The following is a 14,662-nucleotide window of genomic DNA, read 5'->3' as shown; positions in this document are numbered from 1 at the left end:
GAACATGCAGTAGGCCATATCAAATGACCCCCAACAAAGATGTGTAGAAATCAAATCAGCCTATTTTTATTAGGATCTATGGAGTTGGGAAAAAAGATCAGGGTTGGTAGTTTGTTTTCACAAAGTGAAGGAACAAAAAATCCGGTTTGATCATTTGAGTGAAAGTTTCCAATGGGGGTTTTTGTGATTTGAAAATCAACACAAACAAACAAAAGATGGAGGAGAGAAGTGTGTACCATAAAAAGCCTTTTACATAGGTTCTGGTGTTTGATTCTGAGGATTTGTTCAAACCAACAAACAAACCTTAACCAACAAACACACCAAAAAAAGGGTAAGAAGTCTTAATCTTTTGTAAGGGTTTGGATAATTTGAGAATTAGATTTTCTTCTGGAGGAATTATTCACCAACTTCTTCATGAGGTGTTTGGGAGAAGCTTTTGAGGAAGTAGAACTTGAAGTGACCATGTATGCAGATTTGATGCAAGAAAACAAAAATGTAAAAAGCATCTGATGTAAATGGTCATAGAAATCATCCAATTATTGGTTCATGATAATTTGATGATATGGAATTTTATTGATTCTGATAAATGAAATGGTTTTTTCCTACAATCCATCCAACTGTTTTCAATACGTATCAAACTTCCTAATCCCACTCACGAGTCACTTAACACTAGAGCCTAAAGTTGAGACCTAAAGTGTACAATGTATGTACTATATAGAAAAATTCAGAAATTTACAAACAGACTACATTAAACTAAAGTGACGACGAGAATAGATGAAGAACTCAAGCTTTTGTGATTTTTGATTTCTTTGATTGAAGTTTGTGTTTGGTCTTTTAGACTTTTATATATACAAGATTGAGATATGAAGAAAGGGAAATATGACGATGGTGATGACGATGGTGGTGGTGGTACCAGTGACTCATTAGAGCCCTTCTAGATCTTTGGTTTCCGAGTTCCGAAGGGCTTTTTTGAAATAAGTAGGATTGAGGGTGGGTGGGGGATTAAAGAAAGGTTTCCAAAGACATTAATACCCACCTATACGCCCTCATCATAGGGAATTATCAATCGATTCGGTTCAAATTCGGAGTTTGGTTTCAAAATGTATGGCAAGATGACAGGTTTCACTTTACAATCATCAATCATTCTCGGTTCAGATTCTGATAGTCAGTATCTCGGATTGAACTTGCAAGAAGCTGATAATCATATGACTCTGCCCTCCAAATCAATGCACAGGCAGCGGATTTGGGGTAAGCTCATGTTGATCTCCCTTTGTGATCTCATCAGATTTCATAAAAATGAAACCATCGCTTGAGCATCGAATCTTGGTCTAAGGAAAGCCTTAATTCTATCAAGTTCTCCTTTGTGTTATAAAGTCTTTATCATCATTGAATTTACCAAGAAAGTTAAGATTAATCATGTTGAGTTTGTTCCAATTTTGAATTTTCTCTATTTATTTGTTTCAGTTCTGGGGTTCGTTCCTTGAAAGATACAAGTTTGAATGAAGATGTTTCTTTTTTTGTTTTTGGTTTTGAAAAGTGGGTAAGTGTCTTTAATTTGACGATTAAACTTTTTCTTTTTCCTTCTCTTATGTAGACTTCCCTTTCATCTTTCAATCATTTGTTTATCTTTTTTTTTTTGGCTCAGTCCCTAGAATTTCCTAACCAAAAAAAATGAAACGTGGGTAAGGGTTAAAGATTTGGATTATATAAATCCTTTCGTGTCTGTCTCTTTCATTTTCAACTTTTCTTTCCTTCCTCTATATCGTTGATTTCTTCATTTTTGATTATTGTTCTTATTCTTTTTTTTGTTCTTATATGAATTTTTGTCAACTTCGTATTTGATTTTCTTTCAATTCTGTTTATAACTCGTATATATATACCTTTTCAAACCCTTACTCAATCTCATTATTATCAACTTGATCATATATCATTTCCTCTCTTATTGCTGTTCTGTCTATATATCATTCAAAACTTAAAGTCTTTTGACTCTTACATCTGATTCTATCTTCATCAAGATCATCTTAACGGGTTTTTTTTCTTTCTTTCATTCATTCACGAATCCCACTCCGAAGGAATTTTTCTTCTCTTCGTATATATATAAAAGATGATTTCAAACTTCAATTCTAATCAATTCGGTCAAGTTTTCGAAATCAATCTTTATACAAACTCTCATGAATCAATCCACCAAACCCAAAATATAAATATAAATTTAAATAAAATCAATCAATCAAACTTTTCCGAACTTAATCCATCTTCCCTACCACGTTCAGTTTTATTCTTCGTACCAAACTCTTTAATCAGTTTAAAATCTTTACCTCTCTTAATTGCTTTTCATGGTTCAACTGAAAATCCCGAAATCTTTCGTAGTAGAACTACTGATTTTGCTTATGATCAATTAGCTTCTCAAGAAGGTTTCATTGTGGCTTATCCTACTGGTTATAAAGGAAATTGGAATGAGTATGTGATAATGATTTCCTTTAAATTCTCTCAAGTATTGATGAAACTTTTGATTGTTTTTTTTTCTTCTTGTCGAATAGTTCTCGTAGAGCCGTCAATTATCCAGCCAAAGTTGAGAATATTGATGATATAGCATTCACTAAAGCTATCATCGATTTCGCTCATAAGAAATGGTCTACTTCTCTTACAAAAACTTTGATTGCTGGTTATTCAAATGGAGGTCATATGTGTTATCGACTTGCTTTGGAATTAGGATCAAGTTTAATTTCAGGTGTAGCGATTCATTGCGCAAATTTACCTACTCTTGATAACTCGGATTGTATTCCTATTCAATCTGATGCTATTCCGATTTGTATTATCAATGGAACAGCAGGTTAGTCAATTTTCCTTTCTCATTTCTTCCTCTTAAACAAACATAATCTAAAGAATATTTGAGGATACTGATTCTGAATTTTTGTTAATAATTATTTAAAGATCCAATCAACCCATGGATCGGAGGTATCGTTAGTTTAGGAAACCAAAAAGGAACAGTAGGAGGTAGAGGATCACATCAAAGTTCGATTCAAAGTATTGATTATTTTGCAAATCGATATTTAGAATTAGGAGAAGAATTAGAAATTGAAGAAATTCAAAAATCTGAAATCATGGATTTAAGACAATTTAGATCAATGTCAGATAGGAAATTAAAGGTTCAATTGATTGCTATGATTGGTGAAGGTCATTATGTACCTGTAGCTACTGGAGAGAAAAGAGCATTGATTATCGGTCCTAGAAGAGGTGCTGTTCATGCTCCTAGACTTGGTGAGTATTCATGTTTCACAATTCGGTTTGGTTTGGTTTTTGATAGGATTATTGATGGGGTATTGGTTTGGTTTTCCATAGCTATTGAATTCTTTAAAGAGGCTACTGGCGTATTTTATAAATCTCACTGTCAACGGCAACGAAAAGATTCAGATTTCTCAGATGCATCACTATGATTTGAAGATTGATGATCAATTCTCTTCATACCTTTAATCCTTCTTCAGTCTTTTGCATATCTTTTGTTTATCAAGTTCTACCTATTCTCATATCTTTTGGTTAAAGATGCTTACTCATCATTTCAAAAATTGCCTTTATGAATCTTTCATCTCTTTTTATGATCAGATGAAGGATTAAGGAAAACTACAGATTCTTCATTGATTGTTGATCATTCAAATCTTCTTCTTCACATTCTTTGTAAATTTCTTTTTAACTTTTTTTTTGACTTTGTTGTTTATGAAACCTCAAATGAGTGATTTTTTTTTTTGGTACATATTTTTTGGTTTCTTCTCGTTCAAAATTTGTTCATAGCATTGTTCTTTTTTTTTGTCTTTTTTGTTTATATGTGGTAATAGTTTGAATGATACCTTATATAATTTGTATATACTTTGTAAATATTTGTTTAAAAAAAAATTGATAGATTAATCAATATTCCATTCTTTTTTATTCATAACTATCGGTATCAAGAGTACATATTCATTGATTGGATAGATCTTCTTTGAGGTTGCAATTTTCTTCAACTTGAAAGTTTAAAGAACATTGGTTGAATGATTACAAGAATCGTATTGTAGATAGATCAATTCCACTGGTTAAAAACCCCACGAATGTAAGTGAGAGAGTTCAATTTTATTGATCAAGATGCAGTATGAAAATGTTGTACTTCTTCATGGTTGCGGTTCAACACCTTATAACGGTCATAGATCAAAGAAGGAGAATCTAAAAGCTGACAACGAAACAAAAACGAGTTGATTATGATAGTCCTTGAAATACAAACTTAAACCTATATACAACCAGTCACACTAGATCAAACCAAGGAAAGAGTACAAGATAATTTTTGCAGAGATCCTAACTTCATGATGCTGAACACAGGTATAATAACACTACTTTACGTCCTTGTAAAATTCAACTCAGAGTCAGTTTAGTTTCTTCTCTCGACCTTGACAGATTGAAGTATTAAACAGATGAGAAGGTTGAGCAGGAATTATACCATCATCTACTCCTCTGAAGTAAGACCTATTTAATTTCAACCCAAGTTTTAAAGAGAAAGATTAACAAGGAGTTTCTAGCAAATTATTATTTGTGTGAGTCTGTAAGATGATGTTAGGGAAGGAATTCTCTAACCATTGTTGGGCAAACTTGATTGCGTCTGGTCCTATTGGGTCCTCGATTCGAAAGGTCCAGAAGCTGAATTGAGATCATGATTAAAGTCTATTCCATTATGATTAATCACAGGAAACAAGACAAGACTTACGTCCAGAATGAGGCCTTGAAAGAAAATTTCAAACCGATCAAATAAAGAAGAAAACTTCAGTTGGTGTATACAATGAACTAAATCTAACGAGATCAGATTCACACCTTTTTCTGATAGAATTTTTGGGCGTCTCCCCATCCCCTCAATTCATCAAGTGTGGCATTGAAATTAGTAGCTAAAGAGCTTATGTTCATCAAATCAAATGATGAGTTCAACCTCTCTGGAGTCTGATAAAATTCAAATGAGTACATACAATTCTCCCATCCCATATGGAACCTCTCCATTTGCTTTGGCAACCTCCACGCGATCAAATGCACAAATGGTATCAAGGTAAGAGTCATATGTAGCATTCTTTGCAACTCCACCTTTGAAAATGAGGAGATCGTATCACGTCTAGGTTAGCTTCAAGATTACCATGTGAACAGAAATCACACGTGAAAATAACATACCGTATGCAAAGTATAACTAAATATTTTAGCCACAGCCAACATTTTTTAGATCAGTGTGGGTACCATACATAGTAGGTCAGGTGGGAGATTCACGTCAATCAGATAGGTACAACTTACGTGATCTTCATACGCTCGAGGTCCCAGAACATGAGGAGCCATACTTGCAGAGTCGTTTTGCCATTGCCATGTTTTGGGCAATGCCATTGTGGTGATACAGAATCGATCAGAGCTTTGTTGACTCCTTCGAGAGCTTGGGACGTTTTCATAACTTCTTGATCGATGCGAGATATAGCCTTGAGATAATGGTTTGTGCACAAATGGGCGTACATATGCACCTTGGGAAATGCCAATCACGGGATCATTGACAACATCAACGTGTGATGATGCTGTAGACGTGTCATGCGTGGTGATTTCAAGCTTGGGGTCAGATACCAAATGCTGCGTAGAATTCAGGCTTTGATTTGAGTGAGTTCGATTGTTGCTTGACTCATGACATTGTTCGATAAGAAAACATGTGAGGGCCTTGACATCGAGTGGTGGATTGGCTTTGGCGGCATAGACCGGTAGCAATGGGATTGCTGCTAGTAAAGCCGGTATCACATTGTGAGAACTGGACATTCTCTGGAGTGCAGGTTGAAGGTCCACGTCACATGAGATTCCGAGTGCATACTCTACTACTCTTATAATTGTAACAAAGTCGGCGTAATATTGTTCTAAGCCAGGAGTTTTGGTAGTCTGAAGATGAATATTTTTCAAATGGATCAGCCACATCAGACGTGTTGCACCAAGAGTAGATTCGAGGGAACTCACATTTCGTTCGGGTTCGTTAACACTTAGAATTCCAAGTACGCGTTGAAAGTCAGGATCAAGATGAGACATAGCAGTCAAGATAGCAGCCCAAGTAAGAGCTCTACGATAATTGGCGTCCTCGTAAAAGTGTACTTGATCTGTATTATTACCTGCAAAGTTTTGGTTGGCAGTAGATACACCGGGCATGGCATACATGCTCAACTGGACATTGAGACCAGCTGATTTGAGCTGACGAAGACCGCGTTTGAGCTCCAACCAACCACCTTGTGGATACCTTTCTGCGGGATGTTGAACAAGTTCTTCAATAATCCAAAACCCCATAGGAATTTTGACGTGATCCAAACTGAGAGCTTTGATGCGATCGACGTGCTCCTGGGTAAACCTGACGATTTGATTTGTCGGTCAAAACAAAAGAAGCGGATCTGAACTTAGAGCAGACCTTATTTGACTCACCAAGTACTCCAGTGATTCAAAAAGACTTCGTTGGCTCGAGCTTGACCCAACTTCTTGACCAAACTCCATTCACTGGCAGCACAACTTGATGAGTCTTGATCACATTTCTCACCGCCCATTTGTTGCCATCTGTTCGGATACATCCAGGACTCTGCCTGACGAGATTCGAATAAGATCGTTAGGTATCAACTTACCAAAACTATCTCCTCATAGGTCAAGTTCCCAGTTCTTGGCACAAGCTTGGCAGATCAAATCAACTCGAACTAACCAACAACCACCCTCCTGAGTAGCCATGCAATCAGTAAAGAGGTTTGAGTGACACTCGAGAATAATAAGTTGAAAACTGAGGTACGTACCAAGTGCGACACCGTTCTGGATTGTTCCCGCAAATTGTGTACTCACATGGGAAGTAAGGGCACACAGCCCTAACAGAAAGGTAAAACGGGAGAGTATCATCCCTAACGATTATGAAATCACTTCGAGATGGGATTAACTACTGAACAAATGTGATGAGGCAATACTTCTGATACACAAACATCAAAAGGTTTATGGAGTTTTTGGATCTAGAAATCGAAGATGAACTCGAAAGCTGAGCGCCTCGCCTCATTTGCATCTGTCCAAACTTTTCAACTTCATGCCGAAATTTCCTGAGAAGGTCGGCCTACACCCGTGAGATCCCAAACCCTTCGACCTCGCCAGAGTACATACCTGTCAACATATCACAGCTTATGAAAGATTGCTGTGCAGTGTGGTGGACCTGTTGCGGATTGGAAATCATTCCTGGTAAAGTATCAAGGAAATAATAATTTCAGGCTTGAAGGGAGTGTAGCTAACTTAACTAAGTCCCTCGATGCTGAGACAGCTGTCATTCAAGCAAGTTGAATCCGCATGTCTCAGCATGAGGGACTTACATCTAATCTCGGGTTTTTGGCCTGAGGGGTAAGAAATCCTTCGCAGAGGAAATCTTGTTTTTCCCATTCCCGTTAGCTCACCGAGGAACATTTTACGCCGCTTCGTAAGCATATGCGCTGAGCCTTGCGCCATAATGTACAACAGGAATTGTCGAGATTCCTCGGTTATTCACCGAGCTACATTTGAAATCATTTTTAAATTTTCATCTCTTCTTCTTGTGTAGCGGGACTAAGTCTGAGGACTTAGTCCCATGACTGAGCAACCAATACGTGTAGTATAAATCAGGTAGACACCTCTTATTTGATAAACTACTCTCTTTTACGTAGGCACCTATTGAAATGTAAAGAAATATTTTGCTGTGACAGTGTTGTCGATGTGTCTATGACCCATCAATGGTTGGTGAGCTAGCCTTTTGATTTCCTGTCCCAAACCGCCAAAAAAAACAGATTTCATTATCCAATTATCGATTCGATCCTTCAGTGACTACACTTTTATTTAATCCACTTGAAAAATGAGGGATAAATCCATGATACATCCGGTTGAGAAGTTCCACCCAGGTCGAGTGAAACAAGTGTTAGATGTGTGCCAGCTTATCAACAACCAGGGGATCACCCCAAAGAAATTTATGCAATGTTACTTCTTGTCTGACAAACTGGCGTCCAAACGGAGGATTTGGGGGACTGAAGGTGGTTGGCCTTCCTCTCGTAATGTGATTTTGAGCATTCGCAAAACCATTTGCCAACAATCCGGAGGCGATCAGATGTGGAATGATTTCATCCTCGATGAAGTGAGTACTCCACCACCCATCATGAAATAAAGATATGGTGCTAATGGCTTCTTACATATATCATTTAGGCTAAACGCATCGTTCAGTCTCAGGAGTTACCCAGAGGCTACGCACCCAATGGCGGTTACTACAGCTCTGGGAAAATTACGGAGGACTTTTTTTCAGAAGAAAATATTGCTATTCGGGAATCATCTCTGGAATCATCAATGCCCTTTCTATACAAACTCATCAATGCTAAAATCATGTCGAGTATAGAGACATCGGACAACAACAATATCGCCGAAGGCTTATCAGCTGAGCCTCATGTGGATGGTCTTCCACATGATGAAGAAAGTGATCTGCCCGACTCAGACGGTATTGCGTTTTCAAAGCCAAAATCCCATAGGGATATGAAAGTCTTACAGTCCACAGCCGTGAGTTAGATTTTTTGCACATCCCACATGCAAGAAATCACTGTCTGATTGGTTTGCATAGGTTCCTAAGATGATATGTGCTATGGTCTCTTATGTGTGTAACCGAAGATCAAACGGAATGCAAATCCATAACGGGATGACTTTCTTAGCTTGCGGTGCCTCAGAGCGTCTAAATGAATTCTTAACATTTCATGGCCTATCAGTTTCTCGTCAAACCGCATTAAGAGTGACCGATACCCTTTGACAAGCTGCTGAGGAGAAAATCAAAGAGAAAATGGCTGATACGTTTGTGGTTCAGCCATTTCTATGTGTTGATAACATTGACTTTCAACAACGAGTTCATGACAAAAAACTGGAGGCTACCTCAACTATGTTTCACGGTACAACTGGATATCTCCACTTTATCCCAAAGAGTCTTACAGAAAAACTGTCACCGGAAGACTTCTCTTTTTCAGCTTTTGAGGCAGCAATGAAGGCCGCGGAAACCGCCGAGGTTGAAGCAAGCAACTTTTTACTCACTGATGAGGAATTGACTCATAGTGAGGCGGTATCAAAGTCTCAAATAAGTCAAGCTTATCTATCATATATTGCTGTCGATGTGAATGGGGATCCGTGTTCAGAAACACCAAAACTCAACAAATGCCCCCCCGAAGTCGATCCAATCAACGTTGAGGAAGCCGAAACTCTCATGCTGAAACTAATGAACGCGGCAGACACATCGGCTGAGGGAGTGTCCCAACTCATAGGCGAGGTTTTCAAGCAGACAGGTCGGGAGCCTGCTGAGCATCTGCAGGATTTTCAAGTCATTGAAGGGGATGTCGGCACGTGTATGAATTTTGAAAGTCTCCGGGAAAAGAGAATTCCCGCTTTGAATGGTGAAGAAGGTTTTTTAAATTGGTTGACGGTACCTGGACTAGCTCATGTCCTTTGGAATGTGATGCAAGCAATCGTAATTCATCACTATGGTGACGATTCTGAAGCCGGCAACACTGGATTAAGCCGTGCCGCACATGAGTTGGGAGTGTTGGTTGACAACATACAATCGAAGAAGGATTTTAATGCTATCCTCCGAATGGTACATCAGGTTCATGCGGCGGAAATAACCGCGTGCCTAACGTACGTGACTTTGTATATTTGCAAAACGGAGGTCTTTGAAATCATGCTGACTCACCAATAACTTTCTTATCTGTAACTTAAAGTCATATACTGGATAAAAAGCCATCAAACTTTAATCATTTGGACACGAAAAACGCTGAGGAAGTAGTGGAGGATTGTTATGAAGAATTCTTCAGTGTGGCAAGTCTTGAGCGCGCTGAGAAGGATGTAGATGAAGTGGGGTACAACCTTCGCTTACGTCTGCGTGATCTGGGATCAATCGTTGAGATGGATCATGCAATGAAATCAGGTGACATTGGACGTGTAATGATCATCCTTAAATCTTGGTCCCTTATGTCCCATGGAGTCAAAGGCATGTCTCACTATGCTCAACATGTTCCTCGGATTTATTTACTACTAGATCAGTACCTACCCGAGCCTGTGGCTCATGTTATCAAACACTCGCTTTTGGTACCAGCAAGCGGGAGAGCAGGGCATTTTGTCGCAAAGGATTTTTTTCTAGAGCTTCAGAACTACTGGCTCAAGTACTTTTATAACCACGCTGTAAGCACACATCTCACCTTTGGCTGACTCGTGATTGACTCATCAATGATAATATGCCCTATTTTTCTGTAGGGCGCAGGGACAAATATCAAAAGACTGACTGAGCGGTACTCGCTCAACATCCAACTGGTATGTAATCAAATTCAAGTTATTTCATTTTACAGTTTGAGCTTCATCTTTCTTTAAAGTCACACATGAGATATCAAACTAACAAGTTCTTCACAGTTCCGATGGCTGCTGAAAGAAATCAAACTGAGCTCGGGTCACAAGATCATATACCAATCCCACAAGCACAAAATTACACCGTTTTCAATGAGAAACTTCCTTCGCCGAGCAAAGGATTACTTATTTCGAGAGTCTTACCGAGCACATCCAAAGATGGTAGAGGATATCACTTCTCATGGGTTCTCGAAGATGCAGGATATTCTGCTGAAGGAGGAAGCGGAAAAGAACGGAACGAGGTACCGCTGGGGATGCCCAAACTCGACTCTGCCTGCTGAGGAGGACGCGGATCCAAATAAGGGGGGGGGCAGCGGAAGTCCTCGATGTTGATTGTCCCGCCGATAATCGGCTTGCTGAGTAAACGCATTACCGAGAACAATGTTACAATTAGATTTCATCATCATATTGTAAAAGTTGAAATTTGCGTAAGACTCACCATAGTGTTCAAATGTTGGTTATTTGTGATATTTGGATTAATCGAATTTGTAACACTTTGAGACTGTTGATGCACCGGAATGCTACTATTCAGATGCGCTGAGGGGTTACCATTTAGTTGTTGTTCAAAGAATGAATCAGTCCGATGGTTTGTAAAGTTCGATTGGCGAAAATCTATGTTTGGTGAACAACCTTGCATGTCTAATTGTTCATTGAATCAACCATTGAAACCAACTTGAGTTGGTACATACGTTTGGGGTCCAACAAAAGGGTCCTTCCAGTAGCTTGATATGCTTCCATCGTGTTCAATTTGAGATCTACGGTGTTCTGGTCGAGTCATTAAGACAGGTTGGGCTTGAGATACATCCTGTAACACAGGTTGACTCATTAAGGCAGTCTGCGGTTGCGATTGAATCTGTAACACATTCCGCGCATTTGGGTGAGGTTGAACTCAAGTTGAGGGGACATCGTTTTCTTTGTTGGGTTGATCATCAGGCATTTGATGATTAGCCCAACCTTGACCTGAGTGGCGAGGAACAGAGGCCGGCAGCACATCCACGATGTGGCTTTCAACTGTAGAGGGTTGTTGCGATAAGATAACACCGTGAGGCTTTTTGTGTCGTCCACGAGGGGCAGAAGCTTTTGTTTTTTTTGTAGAGGTAGGTACCTTTTGTTTTTTGGCCCCAGATGGAGTAAGCTTAACTAAGCCCCTCTCCCGCGGCCACGTCCGCGACCTCGGAGAGGGGCTTATCGCAGACTCGCGATTTTTCGCGGAGGACTTCCAAGATTTAAGTACCATTATGTACTTTTTTCAACTTCACCTCAAAACCTCTCCACAAAAAGTTCCATGTTTCTCGTATCTTGTTCTCTACATCTGTCTACATAAGTTGGTACTACTTTCAACAGAAACAGACTCGGTTTGCATATTTGGGAGGCATGAGTAAATATGCTCCTTACGTCTTCCTGTAACAGCCTAAGAACGGGTGTACAGGCGGTCAATCTGATTTGATCGATTTGACCTCGTGCGATTCCGGACATAACCTTATGCTGGGTAGAAACTGTCGTAGGCCATGAAAGTCTTATGACCTAATGGCAGTAATCCTTAAGCAGTAAGCCTTAGGGGGGGACGCGTCTGCCGTACATAACTGATAAGACGCCACCATCAGCATCGATGCGCATTCACTTGCCCTCCAACCAACAACTACGTCATGCTTACTCGCTCTCGCAGTGCTATTATTCCACCTTTGCCTGATGTTGGCAGAATCCCAGTCACATCGCCAGCGGCCACCAAAGCTAACCCTCAAGAGTTCCGCCCATCAATCTCAAAGTCATTACTCAAGGAAGACGATGAAGAACAACAAAAAGTGATACGAGATTTATTTTACAGCACATTCAAAATGATTGCTCGAGCCTTACAAGTTGACTCAACCATGAGTCTGGTTCGAAAACGGGACGTCTTTCTCCTTGCGTGTACCGGCTATGGCAAGTCTCGAATACCGGAGTTATTCTATCTAATGTTCACCAAAGCATGTGCACCTATCATCTTGACTTTGAATCCATTAGACGCGCTTGGAGATAACCAAGTAAGTGTCTCAAATGTTTCTCTGTCTTCGGTTCTATATTCAACTTAACTTGCTATTTATTGGGCATTTGGACAGGTTGAAGAAAAGGCTAGAAATGGTCTATCTGCTATCAATCTGACACGGGCGTCCTTCACGCAAGCAGCTTTCAAAGAGGTACTTGCCGGAAAATATCAATTTATTTATGTGGTAAGCCCTGAACTTGATTCCAATCATTTTTGGATCATTGCTGAGCTGACCACACTCGACATGTGCTTAATAGTCCCCGGAAATCTTCTTGAATAACTCTCAATTCAAACGTCTCTATTTTTCCAAGGGTTTCCAGAACCGTTTGGTTCTCAAGGTTGTAGATGAGGCTCACCTCATCTACTGTTGGGGCCTTGCCTTGTCGGGCCGAATCAAGAATTACCGATCATTTCAGATACAGCAAGATCGAACGGCTTTTCGGCCTTCATACGGAAACCTAGTGGAGCGCTTTCTAGCCACCGAATCAGTACCAACTCTGCTCATGTCAGCAACTTGCCCTCCTCGCAACTTCGACCAAATCCTTGCAAGTCTCAAAATCACTAGAGATAGCATTGACATTCATCGAAGCGAATTAGTACGACCTGGGATCCGTTTCATCCGGGTCACGCTCAGGCACGGAGCTTCTTCAATGGACTTGCTAAAGAAGTTCTTTGCACCTAAAACAACGGTAACCGACTCAGAGCTTGTACCCACTCTGGTGTACTGTCATACACAAAACAACACCTACTTAGCCCTTAAAGCAATCAATTCGGCGCGCCAAAACGAAACTGAATCTTCCAACGGCTTGAGTACCTCAGTACGACATCATCACGCCTCGACCTGTCCCATTGATAAGACTCGACGTGCTCAAGATTTTGCGAAGGGGATCTTTTCCGTGATGACCTGTACTAATGCTCTTGGTCTAGGCCAAAACTGGACTTGTGTGAGAAGGGTAATCATCATGGGTCAGCTGGATCCGCTGGAGGTGATCCAAATGGCCGGGCGAGGCGGGCGAGACGGTCAACCAGCTGTTGCGTTTTTGATAGTCAATCAATTGTCGCAGTCTGACAAGGATTCACTTTCGGCTTTGCCTCATCCGAGTCTTCAAGACCACGATCATCATATGCACGCAATGTGTAACACTGAGGTATGTTTACGGGTGGCTTTTGAGGTTCTACTAAGGTGAGTAGTTTGCTTTGCTTTTCACCTTGATTTGCTGTTGTCTATCCTAATGTTTCTCCTCCAATCGATTCCTAGGTGTAACTAACATACCGATATCGACAAATGACCCAGCCGTGACGAGTGAAATTCAAAGGCAGGCGGATGCCAATATGGCACCGTGCCTATGCTCTAACTGCGATTCAAATGCAGCTAATTTTTTCCTAGCGCAACAGAAGATCTTGACACTACAAAAATTGTAATCTTTACCGGGCGGTAAAGAAAACTACTGACGTAGAAAACTCCTGAGGCAACAGGGAGAGAGCTAAAAATCTGAAAAAATATGCACCTTGTTCCTAGGTGTTGGGGCGTCATGATGAGTATTTTTTTTAATTTTACACACAGAAATTGGTTAATGTACTAACAATAAAGGCTGAAAATCATCAACAACCCACCTGTAACAGTACCTGAAAAATGACAATGTATAACAACGCAAAGACAAAAGCGAGCGAAAAGGTGCCTCTAATGTCACTAAGGCAAAAGACGCAAGCACAAAGGACAAAGCGGTATGGTTTCAATTACATTTGGTGATATATAACTTTGTCATACTGACTAGAGTCTTATTTTTGACATACTCCTTATTTGCAGGCGGACCTTTTGACGACTGCGGGGTCTGGGGTCACTGGTGCTAAGGCAACCAAGCGCAAACCACCACCATACGTGGGGAAGAAGGGCAAATCAGCTAAAAGAACCAAGATCGCGGTTTAGCTATCCCTGAGTTTCAACAGGTGTGTCTTCACGATTGCCTTTGGCATCCACCACTGTATCTCCTAATGACCCCCATCGATATCGAGAAACCTCCTTCGTCTTCCGGTCTTTCAGAATGTTATCTTGCAAAACGATTGTTCCGCTTAGAACTGTGTCGGTAAACTGACTTTTGACGGTCGAATTCTTTGAAGTAACATATTGATAGTTCCAGGAGCGGATAAAGTTTGCGAGAGTTTGTTCCGAGAGATTATGGTAGTGGTTTGGAACACGGGTTGAGACCGCTC

General features: G+C 40.2%; 4 protein-coding genes across 4 annotated transcripts; 3 read left to right on the top strand and 1 right to left on the bottom strand.

The window, feature by feature from the left end:
- Positions 1-1,100: 1,100 nt before the first annotated feature.
- Positions 1,101-3,434, top strand: MELLADRAFT_59684 (uncharacterized protein; the record flags this gene model as incomplete). The annotated part of the gene is made up of 6 exons (XM_007405182.1): positions 1,101-1,248; positions 1,465-1,471; positions 2,302-2,457; positions 2,538-2,830; positions 2,932-3,258; positions 3,340-3,434. The coding sequence occupies 6 exons, from the start codon at positions 1,101-1,103 to the stop codon at positions 3,432-3,434; spliced, it is 1,026 nt and encodes a 341-aa protein (XP_007405244.1).
- A 954-nt stretch (positions 3,435-4,388) lies between these two features.
- Positions 4,389-6,732, bottom strand: MELLADRAFT_91040 (family 5 glycoside hydrolase; the record flags this gene model as incomplete). Its single annotated transcript, XM_007405054.1, has 11 exons — positions 4,389-4,488; positions 4,597-4,659; positions 4,727-4,740; positions 4,831-4,909; positions 4,980-5,091; positions 5,176-5,191; positions 5,293-5,910; positions 5,986-6,367; positions 6,439-6,589; positions 6,633-6,637; positions 6,707-6,732. 11 exons carry the CDS (start codon positions 6,730-6,732, stop codon positions 4,389-4,391), a joined length of 1,566 nt encoding a protein of 521 aa, XP_007405116.1.
- A 1,129-nt stretch (positions 6,733-7,861) lies between these two features.
- MELLADRAFT_91039 (uncharacterized protein) lies at positions 7,862-8,794 on the top strand (the record flags this gene model as incomplete). Its single annotated transcript, XM_007405183.1, has 3 exons — positions 7,862-8,137; positions 8,206-8,550; positions 8,612-8,794. The coding sequence occupies 3 exons, from the start codon at positions 7,862-7,864 to the stop codon at positions 8,792-8,794; spliced, it is 804 nt and encodes a 267-aa protein (XP_007405245.1).
- Positions 8,795-10,403: 1,609 nt separating this feature from the next.
- On the top strand, positions 10,404-10,709 carry MELLADRAFT_102479 (uncharacterized protein; the record flags this gene model as incomplete). The annotated part of the gene is made up of 1 exon (XM_007405184.1): positions 10,404-10,709. The coding sequence occupies one exon, from the start codon at positions 10,404-10,406 to the stop codon at positions 10,707-10,709; it is 306 nt and encodes a 101-aa protein (XP_007405246.1).
- Positions 10,710-14,662: the final 3,953 nt, after the last annotated feature.

This window comes from Melampsora larici-populina, assembly GCF_000204055.1.
Source record: "Melampsora larici-populina 98AG31 unplaced genomic scaffold MELLAscaffold_3, whole genome shotgun sequence".
NCBI lineage: Eukaryota > Fungi > Basidiomycota > Pucciniomycetes > Pucciniales > Melampsoraceae > Melampsora > Melampsora laricis-populina.
This window is presented reverse-complemented; position numbering and strand designations above follow the sequence as displayed.